Raw genomic sequence first — 25,200 nt, forward strand, 5'->3', positions numbered from 1 at the left:
TTTGACCGAATGATAGGTTGTATTGACGAACTAGATCGTTGTAACGATCATAGATTTTGCGAAATGCTTACTTTAAACAAGTCTGTTGAAACCCTTGTACCATCAACTTGTTTGCCAGTAGCTTACCTCTATTTAAAACCTGATCATACGCAGAGAAAGCTCTTGTGTATCGAATCAGTTGAGAGCTATAAACACCATATGCAGTAAATATGGGAAGTTGGCGATAGAGAAGCTGAAATCACCCCGTTTGTTATAAAGTTGAGTTGTTAGTTTCCCACTAATATTTACATGTACTTTCAATAAAATATCTAAGTATGAAGATGAAGTGGACGACTCTGTGCTGTCTTTTATTTCGAGTTCACAGGGATATATCGAATCGACATATGAATGAAAGTTATTATTGTTAACAATAATAATAATAATGTGCGGCATTTATATAGCGCATTATATAATTTGTAATTACTCTAAGTGCTTTAACAATGTAAAATGTAAAACATGATAAGATTAATCAGAGCATAAAATATAACATCCAAATAAAATAAAACAATTTAAACATTATGAGTTCATGCGACAAACCAGCCTTTACTTTAAAAAAGAATATATTACAACATATGGTTATAAGATTAATAGATGAATCATTAATAGATGATACGTCGTCGATATATCTCAATGTCGAATTGAGGGCCACAGCAATATATCTTTTCTTCTCACGTAGAAGTTTTTGAATAAATTCTGCTTCATATGAATATAAAAACAGGTTAGCTAACAAAGGAGCACAATTCGTGTCCATGGGAATTTCCGCAGACTCCTGGAATAAATCGTTACAATGGCTATAGAATTTCACATTACCTCATTAGTTAGTAGTCTAACTCAATTAAACAAATTGATCATACACATCAAACAAGTGAGACATAAACACCATATGAATGTGATAATGGAATATTACTACATAAATATGGAACGTTGACGATGGAGAAGCTGAAGTCATCCCGTTTATCATAAATCTGTGTTGTCAGTTTGCCGTTAACATCAATGTTCAATAAAATATCCAAATATGAAACAGATGTGGAAGCTTCTGTGGTGTCCTTTATTTCGAGTTCACTGGTAAATATTGAATCAAATACTGCGATACCAACTGTTCAAAATTCTTCCGGCCATGGACAGCCTCGTACGCTTGCTAGATTATTCATAAGGGACTCTGAGTACTCCCCATCCTGACATGCTGCAACATGGACCTCTTCACGTCTCCCCATCCTGACATGCTGCAACATGGACCTCTTCATGTCTCCCCATCCTGACATGCTGCAACATGGACCTCTTCATGTCTCCCCATCCTGACATGCTGCAACATGGACCTCTTCATGTTACCTCTGTTGTACAAGCGTTAGGGAGACATTATTTATGCATATCACATGTCATAGATGACAAGTGTTGTAACTCAACTTTCAAGGAGAAATAACACAAGAGCTGCAATATTACGAATGCTGATAGAAATGAAAGCACATATTTCGAAACAAAGAAACCATCTTATGAATTCATGATCAAAGAATAAGAACACATGTTTGCAGTGATTGTTTATTATTCAATGTATTTTCTTTAATAAAAAAAAGTGTCTAACAAAACTAAAGACCAACAATGTGGAGCATTTTAATACAATAAAAGTAATTATTAACAGACTAGGGATCAATCATACACTGTCACTAAATCGCCATCGGTAGATAGAATTTAGCCATGGGTAGCTATCAATAGACAACATTTATTCTTTATTCAATCCTGCTGTGGATTTCCGTCCTGTGAGACTCTGCCAGAGAGACATTATCCAGGGTATAACGGACATGTAACTGCTCACACATCTGCTTCAATAACTCCAGAGACTGTTTCTGAAGTGATGTCGCCTGTGCAAGTCTATCAAATAAAACCAATAGTAAGCTAGAGCTTGTTTAGATATACATGTATATGTTTTCCCAGCTACCCAAATTGGAAGTGATCAAAAATGAAACATTCTCCCGATAATGTACTGGATGGTTTGGAGGAGAAAGCATGAGCAGGAACATAGACATAATGAACTCCGATAAGCCACATAGGAGAAGTGTTCACATACTATTTTACACCCCCCATCCCTCAGATCCACTATAACTTTAAGGGAAGCATTGGATCCTCCTGTCCCTACAATATGCACATCTACAAATGGCAATGAAGCATTGTACAAAGTTTCAAGTTTATCCAATCAGCCATATAGGAGGAAAAACGTTCATAAGATTTTGTTACAGACACACGAACAGACGGACGGACGGAAAGTACAAAAACAATATGTCTCCCTTGAAACAACTATGTATTTTGATAAGGTGAAAAGGTGAAGATAACGACAGTGATCAATCTCATAACTCTTATACAAAAACAAAATTAAAAGTTTGGCAAACAAGTACACCTGGATATACCAGAGGTGAGATCAGATGCCTAGGAGAAGTAAGCATTCCCTCTCGACCGGTTTCACCAGCCATGATCCCTATATCTTGATCAGATAAACAGAGTAATCCGTAGTCAAAATCAGTGTATAAAGAACGGCCTAACAATTGATTTTAAACACGTGAGACAACATTTGAACCCATGACAGGTATTGGTAAATTAGATCGTTTAATCACATCTCATTTTATTTACATAAGAAATAACTACATCTTACTGTAATTTGGTCTTGCGCACATCCTCCTGTAACTTTTTTACGTTTTCTGTTACGTAGTCTGGCTTCTCCTCGCTTATAAACGCTTGGTTGTTTCGCCGTTCACCAAACAAATTTTCATAGAACTGAAAATTAACGTACAATATATCAAGACATACACTGCCAAAATCAGACCTACATGTGTACAAATATCATGTTTGTTTCCCCCTTCCAACTCGTGAGTCAGTCTTAGAAAATTATTTTGTTTGAGCAATGTGCAAAAAAAAAAAAATCAAAGTGTTACCAAGGTTGCAAAAAAGTGTATACTGAACTTATATATGGAATGGAAAAAGGAAACCAACACCAGTTTAATCTAAACCTAAGAATGAAATACCGGTATCCTTTTGTTGTGTGTTAATGATTCAAGAAATCAGTTTGGTGAAAACGTTTAATTTAGAAAGATGAAGAGGTAGTATAACTTGATAAATTAATGTAAGAAAATACTGAATTCGACAATCAGACGTAACACTAAATCCAGACGCATGGTAATAGATTAGCTTACCCTATTAAATTTTGAATACATGTTCTTGTTTGGCATAACGGTGTGGCTTCTTTTATAAAATCTTTTCTGAAGAGATCTGGGGAAGGTTGTTTCTGTGTTGCTCAAGAAGTCAATCTGGAAAGAAAAATGGAAATGAATGATATTCTATAGAATAAATTATACGATTCTATTCACGATCACAATCTTAAAGGTTCTTCTCATATATAGAACCATGTAATTCAAATTGTAGATTCCTCATAGAGAAAATAACCTGGATGGACAATCTGGTCATATAGGCCTTCTTTTTAACAGCTTCGGTATCACCAACAGCAACCCCAATCTTGATAAGAAAGAAAAATAACTCGTTCTCTTTTCACTTAAACTTTAAGATCAAGGGTACTCCTTCTAAGGACAATACTCCTAAACTGATGATCTGGTAAATTACAGAATGTAACAAACATGGAAAGTGTAATCAACACACAAAGAATTTTTTCACCAGAAATGAACACTAACCAGTAAGTTCATGAGAGAAATCGGCATGATCAGAGCGAAGAGAAAAAACAAGATGAGATTGTCGTAGTAGAACGCTGCATTGCTACCACTCATAAAGTTGTCTATGAAGTTTATCTCTCCGATTGTCATAGAAAGCACAGTCAGCGGGAAGAACTCGCCTGGCTGAAATCCCGCCTGAAACGAGAGCCTTTATGTTGAGTGACTTTGGACACATTGTAATGGTGATATATTCAGATTATCTATACACCTATATAGGTGACTCATGTTTACTCACAGTTTGTGACATGGTGATATAAAATGCTTGGGAAAAGGCTATTAGAAAGACGACCAGTACCAGAGATATCTGAAAGAATCGTGAGTGGGACGTATCATTATACATTTATAGAGAGAAAGATATGAAGATTTATTCACCCAAGAAAAATCATATTCCACAACGGCAACAAATATTGATTTTTCTTGGGTGAATAAATATGCATATCTCCCAAACATTCATCCAACAAATTGTTTATTATTCCGAAACAAAGCAAGACTACAAAATTGCATTTAAAACTGGAGTCCGCTCATCTATACATTGTATGTAGCTGAGATTGCTTTAACAGTAACACCGCGCCGTCAACGTATTAGAAGGTACAAATAACGAAATACAGTGATCTATGATAACCAGTTTTGTATTTCCATTCTCCACGAATGCTGATTTACTTGTTTGTTTTTCTGTCATCCAAAACCAAGAGATTGAACTGTATACCAGAGACCCGCATATTTTGTACCTTACGAACTATGAAAGTACAATGACTCAGACTTATTGTGATGTCACAATAAACTTCGTTTACCTTGACGCTGAATTTATGGATAATGCACGAGGCTGCTCATGTTTGTTGTCGTCTGCGTCATTCAAAACACTCGGATTTGTTCATTTAACTGGAAACGAAAGTGAAACAAGAAATATCCGAAAGGGGGAAACACGGCGTTTTGTTGCCGAGCAAACACGACGGTCACGTGACCTTCTCAGCCAATCAGATTATATTTTACTAGTGATTCTTTATATGAGGTATAATGATATGTTTTTGTAGTTCGTACGTTGTTTTATTCGATAATTTTCACTCCTGTAGAGACGTCACCAGCTTCACGTGTTGTAGTATATGGTCACTGTTCCATTGCTGTACGACTTGGCTTAAATATAATGAAATTGAATGCAGGTAATACTAACTCTTACCTTGAATAAAGACATGAACACTTGCTCTAACCTTGAATAAAGACATGAACACTTGCTCCAACATGACAAAGTATATTCCGACCACGTCCAGTCTACAACGATAAGAATAAGTATATGATTTTAACAACACAAACTGTATCAGCCTGATGTGAAAAGGTAAAATTGTCAAAAGAAAGTCAAATGAAGACACATCTTAAGACAAATGAATGTATCATTCTATCATGAAATATGATTGAAATATTAATAAATGTGAATTTAAAAAAGAGTCTGAAAGGACTTTGTAGAATGAAGGACATTGAGACGGAATCCGTTGATTCATGAATACTTATTGTTTTAAAATTAGATTCCAAAAATGTTAGATATTAAGTTGGACTTGGTTGAAGGCAGGCTCTATTGAAGAAAGCAACCTGATAACTGCTTTTCTCGAAAGATGTGAATAAAGGCAAAAAAAAATTGAAAAGCATCAGAGAGCATCTGACCCAGTTACACCTTGCATTTCCAAATAAGATAATTATAATGACCATAGTATTTGCGAAATGCTGATTTTAAACGAGATGGCTGAAAGCTCTGTAACATTACCTTATCTGTTAGTACCCCTCCTCTATTTAAATATTCATCATACACAGAACATTACATTGAATCATTTAAATATTCATCCTACACAGAACATATAAATATTCATCATACACAGAACATTTAAATATTCATCATACACAGAACATTTAAATATTCATCATAAACAGAACATTACAAGCACCAGGTTACAAAGTTGACGATGGGGAAACTGAAGATGTATCTTTACAACAATGAAAGGGATGGTAGATGAATTTTTCTTTAACGAAAGTAATATGAAGATGCACTTCGAAAAGAAAGAATGTAAACAAGGAAGGAAAATAAAAGGACAATGTATAAAACATGAAACAAATCCAGCAATTGCCGAGAAAAATGAAAATGGGTGAATTCTATTCAGGTTTTGCAGAGTCAGGCATTTATATAAAAAAAAAACCATCGTAATAATGTGAAATAAATTTTGATATTTGCAACAGGGGATGCTTACTCCTCCTAGGCACCTGATCCCACCTCTGGTGTGTCCAGGGGTCCGTGTTTGCCCAACTATCTATTTTGTATTGCTTATAGGAGTTATGAGATTGATCACTGTTCGTTATCTTCACCTTACATTGTTGAATAGAAATGAAAATGGTAGAAATATTTTAAGAGTTTCTTGGGTTTATAAAACAGATACAATGGATAGCATGTATATCTGAAGCACTGAAAGCTATATTACTAAAATTCTTTATTAAATATCAAATATGTTCTCTGTACACTAAAAAAAATAACATGGTTCTACACTTTATATGTTTACCTGATCAAGATATAGGGCTCAAGGTGGGTGTGACCGGTCGACAGGGGATGCTTATTCATCCTGTGCACCTGATCCCACCTCTAGTATATCCATAGTTTTTGCCCAAATTTCTACTTTGTGTTGCTTATAGAAGTTGTGGGATTAATCACTATTCGTTATCTTCACCTTTCATGCTTTCATATTTTACTGATACACGTACATATTATTGTAAACATTTACTTCGCTGCGAGAAATTTGTGCGAGGTTTGTGCAAACCACATGTCTTTTGTATTTCTTTAAGATCATCTCTGTCAAGGAAACAAACCAATTAATCTTTGTTAATCTCAAATAGAGTTGGTTTTATGGTACAAACGTAATCTAAAGCAAGTAAAGAAAGACATTTGGTCAAAGAAACAAAAATGAAACTGAAGAACTGTGAAAGAAATAACCAGGAGTATTTCTGAAGACAGAATGAAGATAAAATTTGTCATACATCCCTCCACCCTCCCCATCCCACACATAAGCGGGACTTAATATGAACTTACCCCCTGAGAATAGAGATGAGACAGATCCAGGCTGATAATGTAGCGATCCATGCAGCCCTCCACTGGTGCTCACACGGGATGTAGTTAAAAGGGCTCAAGGCAAAGGAGGTTCCAACTAGCATCGTCAAGGCAACGTAGTTAAAAGGCAACAGGAAGTACCGCCATCTCTGGAGAGCAAAGAAACAGGTGACAAGTCAGTGAACATCTCTTTGTGGGAAGCACAAGATGCGGAAAATGTGACATATCGTTATTTAGAAATTGTTGGGATGTTTTACTTGCAGGCATTTACGCTACGTGACAGGCTGCTTACGCAGAGCCAGGTTCATGATGAAAAGATGAAGATAACGATAAGTGATAAATTTCGTAATTCCTATAAAGAATACCAAATTAGGAAATTAAGAGTAGGCAAACACGGACCGCTGGACATACCAGAGGTGGGATCAGGTGCTTAGGAGGAGTAAGCATCTCCAATTTACTAGTTACATCCGGCGTGGAAAGCACAAGATTTCGGAAGAATGGGATGTTTCTTGTTTGTTTTTATTCGTTTGGGATTCTTCAAACAAAATGATAAGCCGCTTAATAGAAAGGTGAAGATAACGACCAGTGATCAATTTCATAACTCCTATAAAGATGAAGATATCGAACAGTGATCAATCTCATAACTCTTTCAAAGAATACACAATTAACGGTAAGCCAAACACAGAACCCTGGACATACCAGGGGTGGGATCAGATGTCTAGGAGGAGTAAGCATCCCTGTGCAACGATCACACCCACCATGAGCCCCATATTTTGATAAGTGAAGCGATGTATTCCGCAATCAAAACCAGTGTGTAAAGAGCGGCCTCACAATTGGAATGAAACACGTCAAAGAGAATTTACTTAGCGATAGAACGGTTTAATTTGATTTTCTTTATCAAAGTAATAAGAATCATGTGATTTATAGTCTGTGAGAAAACGAACACATAACATCAAATTGTGCTTAAACAAGTTGTACTAATAACATGTCGTTTTAAAAACAACAGACATCTCGTCGGAAAATGAACAGACTAGAAAACAGAAAACATTGTGTTCATGACTTGACACCCCCCCCCCCCCATACTATAGATAGTAAAACACATGATATCAGTGATATATACCCTTGTTGTACATTACACACAGTGATATATACCTTGTTGTAGATTACACACAGCGATACATACCCTTGTTGTAGATTACACACAGTGATACATATCCTTGTTGTAGATTACACACAGTGATACATACCCTTGTTGTAAATTACAAACAGTGATATATACCTTGTTGAAGATTACACACAGCGATACATACCCTTGTTGTAGATTACACACAGTGATACATACCCTTGTACATTACATACAGTGATACATATCCTTGTTGTAGATTACACACAGTGATATATACCCTTGTTGTAGATTACACACAGTGATATATACCTTGTTGTAGATTACACACAGCGATACACACCCTTCTTGTAGATTACACACAGTGATATATAACCTTGTTGTAGATTACACACAGTGATATATAACCTTGTTGTAGATTACACACAGTGATATATAACCTTGTTGTACACTACACACAGTGATATATAACCTTCTTGTAGATTACACACACTGATATATACCTTGTTGTAGATTACACACAGTGATATATACCCTTGCTGTAGATTACACACAGTGATACATATCCTTGTTGTAGATTACACACAGTGATACATATCCTTGTTGTATATTACACACAGTGATATATACCTTGTTGTAGATTACACACAGTGATATATACCCCTGTTGTAGATTACACACAGCGATACATATCCTTGTTGTAGATTACACACAGTGAAACATACCTTTGTTGTAGATTACACACAGCGATACACACCCTTGTTGTAGATTACACACAGTGAAACATACCTTTGTTGTAGATTACACACAGTGATACACACCCTTGTTGTACATTACACACAGTGATACATACCCTTGTTGTAGATTACACACAGTGAAACATACCCTTGCTGTAGATTACACACAGTGAAACATACCTTTGTTGTAGATTACACACAGCGATATATACCCTTGTTGTATATTACACACAGTGATACATAACCTTGTGTTTTGTACATTACACACAGCGATATATACCTTGTTGTAGATTACACACAGCGATACACACCCTTCTTGTAGATTACACACAGTGATATATAACCTTGTTGTAGATTACACACAGTGATATATAACCTTGTTGTAGATTACACACAGTGATATATAACCTTGTTGTACACTACACACAGTGATATATAACCTTCTTGTAGATTACACACACTGATATATACCTTGTTGTAGATTACACACAGTGATATATACCCTTGCTGTAGATTACACACAGTGATACATATCCTTGTTGTAGATTACACACAGTGATACATATCCTTGTTGTATATTACACACAGTGATATATACCTTGTTGTAGATTACACACAGTGATATATACCCCTGTTGTAGATTACACACAGCGATACATATCCTTGTTGTAGATTACACACAGTGAAACATACCTTTGTTGTAGATTACACACAGCGATACACACCCTTGTTGTAGATTACACACAGTGAAACATACCTTTGTTGTAGATTACACACAGTGATACACACCCTTGTTGTACATTACACACAGTGATACATACCCTTGTTGTAGATTACACACAGTGAAACATACCCTTGCTGTAGATTACACACAGTGAAACATACCTTTGTTGTAGATTACACACAGCGATATATACCCTTGTTGTATATTACACACAGTGATACATAACCTTGTGTTTTGTACATTACACACAGCGATATATACCCTTGTTGTAGATTACACACAGTGATACACACCCTTGTTGTAGATTACACACAGCGATACATACCCTTGTGTAAAGACTGATGAGTTCTCTGATGTAAAACATGAGCACCACAGCAAACAAGAAAGCTGTAAGGACCGTAAGACCAGTACTCTCTATTATGATGTTCGAAATTTGACCATTCTGGAAAAAGTTTGATATATCATACTATATTTCAATATAGTGAACGAATCCAAAATAAATGTGTAGCAATAGTTAATAAACTTAATCATAAAATTTATACCATGAGAAACGCAGCTAGGTTAAGGGCTTCCATAGTCAAATGCAAAATAACCATGGGGTAAAATTGCACCTCAAATTCACAGGTATCATTACACTTTTTACGGTTAAACACCGAAACGATACTACCCATATGTTGACTGTGACCGAGCTACTGTAAATTCCCCTCATGGTAATTTCCCGTGACGTCACTTAAATATCACGTAACACTTTATTTTTGGAAAACAGTAAGAGGCCCTACTTGTGAACAAAAGTTCAGGTTCATGCGGTTAACCAGCTTAATTTTTATTGATATACTCAGAAAAAAATAAAAATCCTTAACATGAAAAGTGTTGGGAACAAATGCGTACTCAAACTAACCATGCTGTAATTTAACAACATATCAACAGTCATCAGCGAATTACCGGGGTTGTCCATATTCTTATATATATCATACCGTTAATATACAAGACAGAAATTGCTCCCCGCACTTTTAAACGCATAAATATATCTAGATTATATAGCAGAAAAATTCATATTGTTTTTAATAGCAGATGAACCTGAACTTTTCCGCAGTTTCGGTAGTATGAGATAATTTATGCACATGAGAGAATTTTTAAACGCATCAGTCATTCAGATTAGGGGCGATTTTCAAGGTCACAATATAATATGAATATCACCTTCGTGCATACTATATATTAAAAATGAAGAATGATTTGATATTGAATAATTGAATTATATATATATATATATATATATATATATATATATATATATTCATTTGACAAGATATATTTTCATGTATACAGCTTATCACTTGATAACAGTACTAAATAACGACAAAATATTATGACACTTTCCCCGCGATACTACTATCAGAACATGTACGCTGTGATGTACTTTTTCATTGCGACGTCATATGGTGCGAGGTGCACAGAGATACATTTATAACAGCACTGTGATTTTTCTCGGATAGCCTTAACTGAGCTGGGAAATTGCCTGTACTATTGTTTATCACTGTTTTCTTCACTATCTATATATAAAGCACAGAAAATTTCACTTTATTTTATTTGGATACCCACGTCCGCCTTTACCCGAGGTTGAAATCACGACCCACGGAACAAAATCTCCAAGCAGCCTGTGACGAGCGAGCTAGACCGCTCGATCATCTAGGCAAATCAAAATACTTGCTTTCGATGACGATGGAATTCTCGCCACACGCTACACGGTCATTTAGAATGGAAATGGGATACAGTTATTTAACGTACATTTAAGAGGATCATACAAGATACACAGTTTTGTTGATTATTTATTATGAAAGTGATTCTGTGTAAATGTATTTATATAGCAATATTCCAATATCACCTGTGGTGTTTATATATCTCAACTGATTCGATATACAAGAGCTTGTTCTGCGTATAGTCAGTTTTTAAATCGAGGTAAGCTACTGACAAACAAGTTGATGGTACAGGGGTTTCAACAGTCTCGATTGAAGTCAGCATTTCGCAAATTCTATGGTCCTTATCACGTAGATCGTCAATACAACCTCGCATTGGGTCAAATGCTGTCTGACGTGTTTCATACCGATTGTTGAGCCGTTCTTGGCACACTGATTTTGACTGCGGATAACTCCGTTTACCTGATCAGGATATAGAGCTCGCGGCGGTTGTGACCGGTCAACAGGGGATGCTTACTCCTCCTAGGCACCTGATCCCACCTCTGGTGTGTCCAGGAGTCCGTGTTTGCCCAACTATCTATTTTGTATTGGTTGTGGGAGTTATGAGATTGATCACTGTTCGTTATCTTTACCTTTCATCGTTGTCTTGATTATCATTATTTTGTATGAAAGGTGAAAATAACGAACAGAAAATTTATATGACTTCGATTATTTCGCATCCCTGTAAATTTAAGGTTTGACTGTATTGTTCCTCATTGTTTGTTTATGTGTATTCTTTTGTGATATTTGGATTTAACATCGGGAATCTTGAATCGTTGTATATCTCGCAATTCTTTTTTTTTTTTTTTTTAATTCTCAACAACTTCGGTATAACGAAGTTTGAGTGTATTGCTTATGTTTGCTATAACGTACCTGAACATAATAGTCGACCACCGTCTGATTTTGCAGCATGGTAGAGTTCAGAGTAATTGGACACCGACGGACATTGTCTAGGAGATTTGTGGAGATTTTTGGCATGAAGATGCCGTAAATATTGATCATCCCGAGGTAGAGGATAAACAGGGTGACGTTCAGGTAGTACACGGGTCGACCAAATGTTTTCCTGCACAAAAGAAAAAAGGAATATACCAAACGCTTCATTGAAAGAGAGCAAGAGATTTATAGTTTTGAATGACGTTCATATTGTAAACTATCAGGAGTTACATGATAAAATGAAAGTTTATCTATCTATTCATCTTTAAAAGTTTGAAAGATCGTAGAAATATTTAGGACGCATTGTATAAAAAGCTTTATTCAGGATAATACACTTGTGTAGTTTTGAGGAAACATCTAGGTTTGTATTAAGTATAATTCTGGCAGTTCGTTTTACAATTTTCAAATGCGTTCCTTAACCATACTTCTTATGCGTGTTTCCCCAAACAGTGATACAGTAATTGATAGGTTTGTAAAATGTATGCATTATAGAAAAGCTTCCCGATTGGCAGTGAAAGAAATTTCTTAGTTTTACGTAAATTGATTGATCTACAAGTCAAACACTCCTAAACTAAATTTACATCAAATTAACGCTAACCCTAACCCTGACAATTTACTAATCAATTTCAACATCAAGCAGTTTTTGAACTTCGAAATTAAAAAATATTTGCCCAGAGATCTGCAAATTTAGGACGGGGTTATTTGATTTCGATTTCCGTTTCTGTGTTCCCTTAAGCATACATTTTGTTTTATCTATATTCAAAACATTTTGTCTTCGTAAATACCAATTTTCAGTTTCACACAAATAAGCATTGATTACCATTTAAGCAGTAAGCATTGCTGAACGAGTGGATGTGTGAGTAACTCCTCCCGGTTGTACTTCACCATGGTCTGTAATGTAAAACAACCAAGTTTCATCTTATGTATGACTATTTTGAAGACCACTATATAGTACGTAATTCTCATTGAAAATTAAACATCGTTATAGTTTGTTTACATTTACGTGTATTATTAACTTAAAGATTAAAATATCAATACACTACACATCGAAAAGTTTTAATTCGTGTATCTTATATCATTATTTGTATCATCTAACATTTCAGGCTAATCAAGGGACACTTATACAATACTATATATCTACCTAACTATCTACTGTCAAAATCAACGAACGGTCTAATGAAACACACCAGACAGCATTTAACCCAATGATCGGTTGTATTGGCAAACTAGATCGTTATAACGAACATATAATTTGCGAAATGTTGACTTGAACATCATTTCAAAATAATTATATTAAAGAAGACACTTTCTTGTAACGTAATACAGCTTCAATAAATAAATTTTTCTCATCTAGTCACACGATACTTTGGTTTATAAAAGCAGCAGCAGTCATGACTGACCATGGATACTGATCCTCTGTTTAGGATGTCTACTCAACTTGAGCAGTGCCTCTTGTGGCTGTAGAGACCGATGTGAGAGTGACAGTCTCTGTCGCATTGGTCGCATATTTACGATGATTCTGGCCTGTTGGCTGTCGTTTCCTTTCTGTTGACTCACTTCTCTTCTGTTACTGCTATATGCCTCGGAGGCTTCTAAGGTGGAAGGTTTCGGCCTTTTCTTCTGGTGGGCGTACGTGGTCCATGTCTCGCTACCATACAGGGAGTGATGAGGACAAAGTCGTTGTACACAGCCATCTTTGTCTTCACGGTCAACTTGGGATTGTTACACACCCTTGATCTTAGGCGGGTGAGGTCGACGAATGCAATATACAGGGACATCTGCTGCTCTCTACACTTCTCGAGGAGTTGACGAAGGGAGAAAACCATGTATATTGTGGACCTTTTAGCTCAGAAGCCATACTGTGATTCTGGGTAGACACGCTCAGCCAGCTTCTGTAGGCGGATCAGGAGGACCCGAGCGCAGACTTTGCCATCGATACTGAGAAGGGAGATGCCTCTGTAGTTGTTGCAGTAGCTTCTCTCGCCCTTGATTTTGTATAGAGTGACGATCTTGGCATCTCTCATGTCTTACGACACAGTTCCCTCTCTCCAGCACTGGCATAGGACTTCATGCAAAGGGTACAGTAAGGCAGTCTTGCAGCGCTTAATGAGATCTGGAGGGTACTGTCATTGCCTAGTGCCTTGCCTGTAGCCAAACTCTTAATGACCTTGCTCAGCTCGTCCTTGGTTGGTTCTGCATTGAGCTCCATTACTGGCATGCATTTAATAGCGTCGAGGGCTGCGGAGTTACTGTATTCTCTCTGGAGTAGAGGTCGGAGCAGTGTTCCAACCATCTCTCCATTAGCCGGCCTTGGTCAGTAATGACTTCCCCAGAGGTGGATTTGAGGGGGCTGTCTTGCTCCACGTTAGTACTAGAGCGTTTCTGATGCCATTACACATTCCTCATTTCAGCAGCTGTCTAGATCGTCTCGCTGTGCTCTGTCCAGTACTCAGTACTCGTTGGCGCTGCGCTTGGCACTATGCTGGACCTTGCTCCTGGTAACATTGAGACGCTATAGGTTCCTCTCAGTGGGTGACCGCTTGTACTCTGTTAGTGCGGCGCTCTTGGCTTCCATAACTGGGGTCATCTCGCCGACTTGCGATCAAACCAGTCAAGGTTCTGATCCCAAAGGTAGTCAAGGCGGTGTGGTAAATGGTGTCTCGTAGAGTTTACCATTTCTCTTTGGAAGTGTCTCTGGGCTGTGTTACATTGTATTCTTTCAAGATATGCTTACTCCCCCAAGGCACCTGATCCCATCTCTTGTGTGTCTAGGGGTCCGTGTTTGCCCAACTCTATATTTTGTATTGTTTATAGGAGTTATGAGATTGATCACTTTTCGTTATCTTCAGTTTTCATCATATTCTTTCTCAAAGGTATCTGCAAACTGTTTCACGATTGATTTATTGAATGTTGTTTAACGTCTCTCTCAAAAATATTTCACTCATATGGAGACGTTACCATTGCCGGTGAAGGGCTACAAAATTTAGGCCTATGCTCAGCGTTTACGCCCTTCGAGCAGAGAGGGGTCTCTATCGTGCCACACCTGCTGTGACACAGGATCTCGGTTTTTGTGGTCTCATCCGAAGGACCGCCCCATTTAGTCGCCTCTTACGACAAGCATCGGGTCCTACTGGCATTGATGTTAGGTGCCCCTGGCTTCTTTCCGTGGTAAAACATTTTGGTTGCAGTCTGATTTTGCAGCATACAAGAGAGTGTGATCCGTGTCGCTGTGGTAAGAGCGTGTGCGGAGAATATTTTTGATATTCCAGCAGTTGGTGTCATTGCTTTTGAATGTGGATGTCTCCAGAAGACCTTGTGTTGAGGTTTGCTTTTTAAGAAACAGTTGGTGATGTACAGATTGTGGAGGGCACAGAGCTTGAGCAGTCGCTGTCCGTTCTCTTTTAATTTCCCACTCCAAACGGACCAATTTAAGAGGGCCATGAGTCGTTATCTGTTCCCACTCTAGCATTGAAGTTACCCAGGAGGACAAGTTCTTCGGTGCTGTTGGTGTTGCTGATGATGGATGCAAGGTTCTCATAGAACCCATCCTTAGTATCCTGAAAGGCGGACAGCGTCGGGGCATTCACACTAACAAGGATGATGGGGCCTTCGGTGGTGTTAAGGCGGAGATTCAGGAGTCGCTCGGATCCGTTGTTGCCTGGTTCAACCATGTTCAGCAAGCTGTTCTTTACTGCAAAGCCCACTACATGTTATCTGGGCTCATCAGAGCTCTTCCCTTACCAGAGGAATGTGTAGTCCGTCCTTCTCCTTCAATGTGCCTGCATAGACGAGCCGTGTTTCCTGCAGAATGACAATGTCGATATTTAGTCACTTGAGCTCATCATTGATGGCAACTGTCTTTCTGACGTTGTAAATGTCTTGAATGTTTTAAAAAGAGCCGGGCATCATTGTCCGAATGTTCGAACACTCCAGTTTTAGAGCTGGTCTCTTTCTTGAGAGTTTTCTTTTGTTGTTGTCTGGTGCGGTAGTTGACGATTTGCTTGTCGGATGTTCTCCTAAACTCCATGCACCCAATAAAGAAGCAGACCGTGGCGGGATAACACATTACTGGTTACCAGATTGAGGTGGGCGGTAACTGTCCAATGAGACGGAAGAAACGCCGACACCTGATAAATGGCGAAGCTAGAATGCCCTCTCCAGGTGCAGGTGTGAGTGTGTAGGTAATGGTGTGGACGGATGCAAGCCTGGGCATTCTGATATGGAGGATAGTATGTTGCCTGTGCAGTAGGCATCTCTCTCCACGCTGCTACTATGATTCAAAGGAAAGGTTGAGGCCAATACAGTTTGGCAGCAGCAGGGTCGCAGGGGTTGTTAGATGTGTGCTGAAGTTCAGCAGCATACCACCTTAGGGACTTTTGGCTCCGGATTTTTCTTCGTGTTTACTCCTTAAACCTTTCTTATTAATAGGTGAACACAAGGCAGCGGGGTGTTAGATGGTTGCCATTGTCTCTCCTGAGCCGGCAGCCTTTGACAGATTTTGTTTTTATTCTATCGAGGTAGCTAGCCACCATCAACACCAATACCTTTCGGCAGGTAGTACTGAGTTACAGGATACAGTAGCGGACAAAGCCTGATCTGACCTTGTTTATGAAAGCACTATGTATAATTCTGACTTAAGATAAATTATATTAACCCTTTGTACATTACTTAAAAGTATTTCCAAAATGTGTAGAGGATTCTTAATTGAATTTCGTATTGGAGACAAATTTGAAATTTACCTCATATGCATAATATCTTCGATTTTTTGACATGAGGTCTTCCGGACCAGGGTCGATAAAACGGAAGTCGAATTTCTGGGTGAAGTCCACACTGTCTGGAATATCCCCCTGTGTCTGCATGGATTTTTCCATAACTATCTGTGAGAAAACAGAAACAAGAACGATAACTGTGCAACTCATCCAATAACGTTGTAGTGTCTGTAATCGACTGACTGATTTTCTTACCAGAAATGCCTCCGGACACTTTCGAATCATAGAATCTACGGGAATTTTACCATTAGCATCTCGAGAACCAATGATATCAGTCCATCTGTAACAATATTCAGCATTAAATTTGATGACAGAATGTAGTAGATAATTGATGATGAAATGCCATAAAAAAGCAAACACTAACCCTTTTGATTGCATAAATGTTACAGCAACGTCTGAATGTCTATTTTCTATGGCTAAATCCAGCGGAGATTGCCCACGGCTATTTCTGGCCATTGTGTCAGCTTTTTTGTCCAATAGGACCTGAACACAATCCACGTGACCTTTATTGGACGCAATATGCAAGGGTGTATTCTAGCAATAACAAAATATTGACACTTATTGAACTGCTGTTATTTAATTCTCTTTGGATAAAATCATTTCACTTTTATTGTAAATCAGAATTTTTGTCACCTTATTTTTATCAGTGGCGTTTATCTCGGCGTAGTGCACTAAAAGAATTTTCATGATCTTCACATGACCTTCCCTGGCCGCGACAGCCAATGCTGTACACAGGTTCTCATCCCTGAAAGTTCAAAGGTCACTATTACTTCATGTCAAAACAATATGCTGTTTTGCTCTTTAAATTCTAATGTTGTCGTCTTTATGTTGATATTTTAAGAAGAATTCTTTACATTAATTTTAATTACGTTTTATTTTTAGAAGTTATTTATGAGCTCCTTATAATTTTACCTGTGTGTGATGTCAGCCCCTAGTGACAAAAGCAGTTTGACCGTATTGTATTGCCCTTCTCTGACGGCCAGCGATAGCGGCGTCTGTCCGTCTGAATCGCCATCGTTCAGTTCCGAGTTGCTCGAGTGATACAGAACCTCTACTGCAGCCTCGTTATCGTTTCTGTTGGAATAATCATTTGTACACATTACACAACTGATCGTGTAGCGGAATTTTGTCATGAAACTCGAGGACATACCAAGAAGGCTTACTCAGCTGCTATGTGAATAGGAGTCCTTCCGTCCCTGTCACGAACATCCAACTTGCAGTCATGCTGTATCAGGCCTTGTAAAATCTACGAATACAATGTCATTGTTGGAAATAGAGAATGAGAAAAAGGATATTTACAACATAAGAATTCAGATGTTATGGTTTATACTGACGGCTATTTTGTATTTACGAATCATCTAACAGTCACCGCTATGTTTCCAAGTTTCACCGCATAATAGAGAATGAGAAAAGGATATTTTCACCATGGGAATTTAGATCTTAATGATTTATACTGACTGATTTTGGTATCTAGAAATCATTTAGCAGATACCGCTATGTTTCCAAGTTTTGCTGCATAATGCGTGATCGTCTGCTCCGCAAAATCCAAGGACTCCAACATAACACTGTCGCATTTCTGTGGAATAATGAATGCTATAAGAAATTTTCTACTTTTTGTAGCCGAACATCCACATCTAGTATCCGGCTTGGAATTCTTACCTTCAGGAGGTACAAAAGAACCTGTAAATGAGCGTTTTCAACCGTCCAGTGGAGGGCGTTTTTCATGAGATTGTCCACTGCTGCGATTTGAGCACCATTGGTCAACAGGAATTCCACCGTTTCTAGATGACCTTTCCAACAGGCCATGATCAGAGGTGTCATCAATTCCTTTGTTTTCTTATTTATGTCTCCGCCCTACAGGGATTATGTAATGTGAGTTTGAGTTTTTGCTGACTTTCCAGATGTAGTTGTATTTCCATGATGTAGCAGTAAGAATACATACTTACATTCTTCATAAATGCACTGACTACTTCATGGCGGTTGTATAGACATGCTCTATAAACAAAGATATTCTGATCATTAACAAGCAATTACAAATTTAATGATCATTCGATAATTTATTATCTTTACTTCGTCGTATCTGAATTTATCACTCTCTGTTTCCATGATGATAATGATTGTGATTTCAAATTAATTTGCTATGAGAGAGTTTGATACCTGTGTAAGGGAGTAAAGGAATCATTGTCCCGGGTATCAACGGCTGCCCCACTGGACAACAATGTGTCTGTTATCTCAAGGTCACCGAAGATCGCCGCCCTGTGAAGAGGTGTATGTCCTGATTCCTAAGAAGATAAAAATTTAATCATCTATATATTCTGGAAATATATCTCTTATAGCATCAATACTCAACTAAAGCCTTCTGACTTGTTCTGCTTCCACATCGGATCATGCTTACATTTTTTGAGTCGATCTCACCGCCGTGCTTTGCAATTTCTTTAATAGACTGAAATTTAAAACGATTAATCATTAATGTACACTCTTCCATACTCAAATGAGATGAAGTTCAATCTTGGAATTAACCAAGATCTATGTTTAAAACCGACCCTTAAACTGTTCTGATGAAATGATAACGAACATTGATCAATCTCACAAATCTTACAAAGAATACAAAATTAAGAGAATGGCAATCATGGACCCTTGGATACACAAGAGATGGTATCACGCTCACATCTGCTGTGAACCCTTACTCTTGACCAAGTAGACGGAGTAATCTGCAAACAAACCCTAGACATCTGATCCCATCTCTGTTATTTCTAGGGATCCGTGTTTACGTTTTTAATTTTGTATTTGCTATGTGATTTTTTTTTTTTTAGATTAATCCGTGTTTGTTATTTTCACGTTATCACGTAAAGAATTTAAAGACAAAAGTATGATTATGTCATATATTTATATATTGAACAAGTGGAGATAATTTGAATATAAAATAGATGTATACTCATACCATCGAACGTATTTAAAAATCATATCAACAAGGAATGCTTACTCCTCCTAGGCACCTGATCCCACCTCTGGTGTGTCCAGGGGTCCGTGTTTGCCCAACGATTTATTTTGTATTGCTTGTAGGAGTTATGAGATTGATCACTGTTCGTTATCTTCACCTTGCATCATTAAATTTCATGGGATTCAGTTTTTGGAAATTTCGTGAGTATCGTATCACACGAATATTAAACAGCAGCGAAATGTAGAATGCGTACCATATCCATGAAATCACAACTAATTAAGACTGTAAAATATTAGTAATCCACCACAATTGGCCTTCACGAATTAAATGGATTTCACGGTACTCTAGCAATGCAATAAAAACGCAACACACACGTAACGCAAGATAATTTAATAACTTAATCGACATACGAAAATGATCATTGATTAAATTCAGAATTAATTTCCTACTGTGAAACCATCTCCGCAAACCAAGTATCAGATTCGTTTACTCTCTAAGCAAATCGGACACTTGGTTTGCCATTATATAATGAAACATGGTAAATCATTTGTGTCCAGGTCTTTAGAGACTTCCGTAACGTTGTGGTTGTGGAGAGCATTTGCAACAGGTAAAGAACTTTTCCCACATATTTTATGTTTGCTTTTGTTGCACCGTGGATTCTTCCTTGAATGGAGATCAACACTGCCTGAATGGATTTAATCTAGAGAAATGTTCAGGTACTCATCCAGAAACGCTACGTGGATTGTTTATAACATTTTGGGGAGATTGGGATGTGTACAGATATGGATGCATGAAATGTCCCAAAAGTCCTCAGTTGGGGAAAGAAGGAGATTATCTTTTCATCGCAAGGTGGTCAATACCAACCTGCACTTGATTACAGTACAAACATATGAAGATGAGACATCTGCACATTTCTTTTCAGATCAGAACAGACCTGGATATTTCGGTCCCGTTATTTTCTAACATTTACTCTCTATGCAAATAAGAAGAGACCAGGATATTTTTTATCAAAGCTACCCTCAGACATCCATTGTTATTCAGATAAGAACAGAACTCAGATATTTTGTTAGTTTGCTGTATATTCAAATAACAAACCTGAATATGTCGGTCGCGTTAATTATCTATTCAGGTAAGAATAGACAGGGACATTTTGGTCGCGTTACCGTCAGTAAATTGTTGTCACTCCAGATAACAGCAGACCTGGATATTTCGGGTTTGTTACCTTCAGACATTTGTTGTCTACTGTCATGTGTGGAGCGGTGTTTTCTCGCATGTCCATCTGTCTTATCTATTCAGATAACAACAGACAAGATATTTTGGTAATGTTATTCAGGTGTTTTTTTTTCGGTTTTATTACCTTCAGACACTGGTTGTCCACCGCCATGTGTAGAGCTGTGTTTCCCCACATGTCCTTCTGATTGACCATCAACTGACTGTTGGGTCCCCCATGCTGTCTAAACACTGTCAACAATAACAAAGACAAATTGGTCATTGATAAAACTTAATAAAAGGTGAAGATAACGAACAGTAATTCTTCCACCAAAAAGTCGAAATAATGAGATACTCAAACACGCATGAAAAGTAAAAATAAGATTCATGTATGATGTTTTGTTGGAAATGGTGAATATTGTAGAATCGTTGGTTTTCATGGATTCCGTGGTTATCATGATGGAAGAACACATTTCATACAATGATTCAATGTACAGAAAGCATGTCCACGAAAATGCATCCCAACGAATTTCTAGAATATTGACAATCTACGAGAATTGGCCTTCACGAATTTTAATGATTCCACAATACAGCACTCGGTATCAAAATAGGGAGTGCAGCTTCAGGGAAACAATATGTAGTAACTAATCTAAAATTTGTTTTACGAAACCAAATTCCGTGCTAGTACCTGTTTTCCAAATCATGTTCATAACGTCTATTAGTTCCACAGCAGATGCGAACATGTACGGTGTAATTCCATTTATCTCTGTTTTCATGACATCAGCCCCGCTCTTCATCTAGGAGCAAACCAAGCCTTCAATATTCTAACACACAGTATTCTCGTGTATTGACGACTAATACATTGGAATGAGAAATATTCTTTGTAACAGGATATCTTATGACCCTTACCAACAGTGTAGCTGTGTCATCGTGTTTCTGGATTATGGATTCGTGAAGAGGGGTCAATTTATCTTCGTCTGTAGCATTGATGTCAGAGTTCCCATCATTCAACAAAAGCTATGACAATAGATGTAAAATCATGATGAACAATGTTATCATTACTATGCTAAGGTATGAAGTTATTGTCTTTGTCTCATTTGTTTTGATTGTAGATTACCTCCACCATCTGAAGTAGATATATAATTCTGATGAACATTTTTATCATTACTATGCTAAGGTATGAAGTTATTGTCTTTGTATCATTTGTTTTGATTGTAGATTACCTCCACCATCTGAACTCGACCTCTTCTCGCAGCGTGATGTAATGGTGTCTTTTCCTGGTTGTCACGTATCATGACGTCACTTCCTGATTCTATCAGCAGATGACCGACATCAACAGAGTTGTACTTGGAAGCTTCGTGAAGAGGAGAGATTCCATCATTTCGATTTTTCTCATTGAGATCTGGGAATATATTTCGAAAACATCGGTGATGAAGATTGAAAACGCATGACAACAACACCCAAAAACCTGATTATTTTATTCCACTCAAATGTCATGCATGGAAGTCAACACGAATATTAGGACAATCAGAGGTAGGATCAGGTACCTAGGAGGAATAAGCATTCCCTGTCGACCGATCAGACCCGCCATGATACCTATGTCTTGATCAGGTAAACCGAGTAATCCGTAGTCAAAATCAGTGTACCAAGAACGGTCTAACAATCGGTATGAAACACGTCAAACAGCATTTGTCCCAATGATAGGATATGCAAGATGAAAATTAATTGAGAATGAAACATAATCAGTATTACTATGACATTTGTAATTCTTCCAGAACATATCTGAATAGCTCTTACAAACTTTCATGACTGATAGCATAACTTTGTACTACGAATGTATTTTCTATTGAATATGTAATAGAAAGTTACTACATTTCTCAGGCGTTTCAGAATTTCTAAAATGTATTCATAATCTAGAATTATTCGGAAACGATAGAGACTAGATTTTACTCACTGACGTTATGTGATATCAATACGCGTGCTGACTGAATGAGGTTGTACTTGGCAGCTATAAGGAGGAGTGTGTTTCCATGGAAATCCCTTTCTCCCTTTAGTTCCGGGTGTTCTGTCAATAGCCAATCCAGTTCTTTGGTACTGCCATCTCGTACCGCCTACCTCAAAAGAATCAGGGAGTGGGTGATGAGGTAAACATCCAGATCCTTCAACTGGACATCCCAAACCACTGGACATCCCAAACCACTGAATATCCCAAACCACTGGATATCCCAAATCACTGAATATCCCAAACCACTGGACATCCCAAATCACTGAATATCCCAAACCACTGGACATCCCAAATCACTGAACATTCCAAACCACTGAACATCCCAAACCACTGAACATCCCAAACCACTGGACATTTCAAACCACTGAACACATGATAATTTGATATTGTTTAATTTTTATTGCTTACGTTGTCAGAGAAATTGCAAAATTAAACCCTACAGTAAAAATGATATACTAGTAATGTTACCTTTTATATGGTGCTATAGAAATAGAAATCTTGAATTCGCAGATATTAAATGGAGCGAAAAGACGTGAAAATAAACTAAAACGAACCTTCAAAAGTGTAAAGAGTATATGTTAAAATAGCTTTGGTGATTCACATATCTGTGTGTAATTATAATGTCTGTGTGTATGTACGTGTGTCTGTATGTGTGTCTATACGTGTGTCTGTATGTGTGTCTGTGTGTGTTTGTCTGTACGTGTGTCTGTATGTTAGTCCGTCCGTGCGTCTGTATGTGTGTCTGTGTGTATGTATGTGTGTCTATACATGTGTCTGTATATGTGTATGTATGTGTGTCTGTATGTGTGTCTGTGTGTATGTATGTGTGTATGTATGTGTGTCTGTATGTGTGTCTATACGTGTGTATGTATGTGTGTCTGTATGTGTGTCTATACGTGTGTATGTATGTGTGTCTGTATGTGTGTCTATACGTGTGTATGTATGTGTATCTGTATGTGTGTCTGTGTGTGTATGTACGTTCGTCTTTACCTGCCAAACTGATTTGTCCGTCAGCGCCTTTTCCGTCACGCTCTCTCCTCTTTTATATGCGGGGTAAATAGTTGACGCCCCCACCACGTGACGTAGTTTGCCTTTGGACGGAGAACCCATGATTCTCAGAAGATCGTCTGTCTTAACGTTACCATTAGATCTGAAACAGGTCCTTCGCTTGTTACAAAGAGATATGGATGTTTGTAATGTTTCTCTCAATGCAAGGTGAAGATAACGAACAGTGATCAATCTCATAACTCCTATGAGCAATACAAAATATATAGTTGTGCAAACACGGACCCCTGGACACACCAGAGGTGGGATCAGGTGCCTAGGAGGAGTAAGCATCCCCTGTTGACCGGTCACACCCGCCGTGAGCCCTATATCCTGATCAGGTAAACGGAGTTATCCGCAGTCAAAATCAGTGTGCCAAGAACGGCTTAATAATCAGAATGAAACACGTCAGACAGCATTTGACCCAATGCGAGGTTGTATTGACGAACTAGATCGTTATAACGACCATAGAATTTACGAAATGCTGACTTCAATCGAGACTGTTGAAACCCCTGCACCATCAACTTGTTTGTCAGTAGCTTACCTCGATTTAAAAACTGACTATACGCAGAACAAGCTCTTGCATATCGAATCAGTTGAGATATATAAACACCATATGCAGGTGATAATGGAATATTGCTACATAAATATGGGAAGTTGACGATGGAGAAGCTGAAATCATCCCGTTTGTCATACAGTTGAGTTGTCAGTTTGCCGTTAATGTCTACTTTCAATAAAATATCTTAGTATGAAGTTGAAGTGGACGACTCTGTGGTGTCCTTTATTTCGAGCTCACAGGGATATATCAAATCGACATATGAATGAAAGCTATTATTGTTAATAGACAAAACGTCATCGATATATCTAAATGTCGAATTGAAGGCCACAGCTAGACATTTTTTCTTCTCGCGTAGAAGTTTTTGAATAAATTCTGCTTCATATGAATATAGAAACAGGTCAGCTAACAAAGGAGCACAATTCGTGCCCATGGGAATTCCAACAGACTGTTTGTTGGAAGACCTGATCACCAAAGATCACGAAGATATTGTCAATGAGGAACTCTAGCATATTTTCTATTTCAACTTCAATGTACTTGTGCGAGGAATCAGAGTGGTGTTTAACAAAGTAAGTTTTTGAATGACTGATCACTAGAT

At 37.8% G+C, this 25,200-nt stretch overlaps 1 protein-coding gene across 1 annotated transcript in view; it reads right to left on the bottom strand.

Moving 5' to 3' along the window:
* Positions 1-1,543: 1,543 nt before the first annotated feature.
* The window catches only part of LOC125668110 (transient receptor potential cation channel subfamily A member 1-like), a 29,055-nt gene continuing 5,398 nt past the window's right edge, over positions 1,544-25,200 (bottom strand). The window contains exons 2-29 of the mRNA XM_048901893.2: positions 23,993-24,152; positions 22,952-23,108; positions 22,221-22,399; positions 21,907-22,014; positions 21,686-21,794; positions 21,146-21,249; positions 19,243-19,290; positions 19,005-19,129; positions 18,794-18,842; positions 18,507-18,701; positions 18,340-18,423; positions 18,011-18,093; positions 17,760-17,921; positions 17,481-17,592; positions 17,212-17,381; positions 17,043-17,127; positions 16,818-16,955; positions 12,899-12,969; positions 12,019-12,208; positions 9,738-9,854; positions 6,811-6,977; positions 4,955-5,015; positions 3,985-4,053; positions 3,711-3,884; positions 3,469-3,537; positions 3,219-3,332; positions 2,681-2,802; positions 1,544-1,905 (exon numbers count right to left, since the gene is read on the bottom strand). Of these exons, the coding sequence (XP_048757850.2) occupies positions 1,764-1,905; positions 2,681-2,802; positions 3,219-3,332; positions 3,469-3,537; positions 3,711-3,884; positions 3,985-4,053; positions 4,955-5,015; positions 6,811-6,977; positions 9,738-9,854; positions 12,019-12,208; positions 12,899-12,969; positions 16,818-16,955; positions 17,043-17,127; positions 17,212-17,381; positions 17,481-17,592; positions 17,760-17,921; positions 18,011-18,093; positions 18,340-18,423; positions 18,507-18,701; positions 18,794-18,842; positions 19,005-19,129; positions 19,243-19,290; positions 21,146-21,249; positions 21,686-21,794; positions 21,907-22,014; positions 22,221-22,399; positions 22,952-23,108; positions 23,993-24,112 (3,324 nt within the window). The 5' untranslated portion in view covers positions 24,113-24,152 and the 3' untranslated portion in view covers positions 1,544-1,763. The remainder of the gene's footprint in view (positions 1,906-2,680; positions 2,803-3,218; positions 3,333-3,468; positions 3,538-3,710; positions 3,885-3,984; positions 4,054-4,954; positions 5,016-6,810; positions 6,978-9,737; positions 9,855-12,018; positions 12,209-12,898; positions 12,970-16,817; positions 16,956-17,042; positions 17,128-17,211; positions 17,382-17,480; positions 17,593-17,759; positions 17,922-18,010; positions 18,094-18,339; positions 18,424-18,506; positions 18,702-18,793; positions 18,843-19,004; positions 19,130-19,242; positions 19,291-21,145; positions 21,250-21,685; positions 21,795-21,906; positions 22,015-22,220; positions 22,400-22,951; positions 23,109-23,992; positions 24,153-25,200) is intronic.

Source organism: Ostrea edulis, chromosome 4 (genome assembly GCF_947568905.1).
Source record: "Ostrea edulis chromosome 4, xbOstEdul1.1, whole genome shotgun sequence".
NCBI lineage: Eukaryota > Metazoa > Mollusca > Bivalvia > Ostreida > Ostreidae > Ostrea > Ostrea edulis.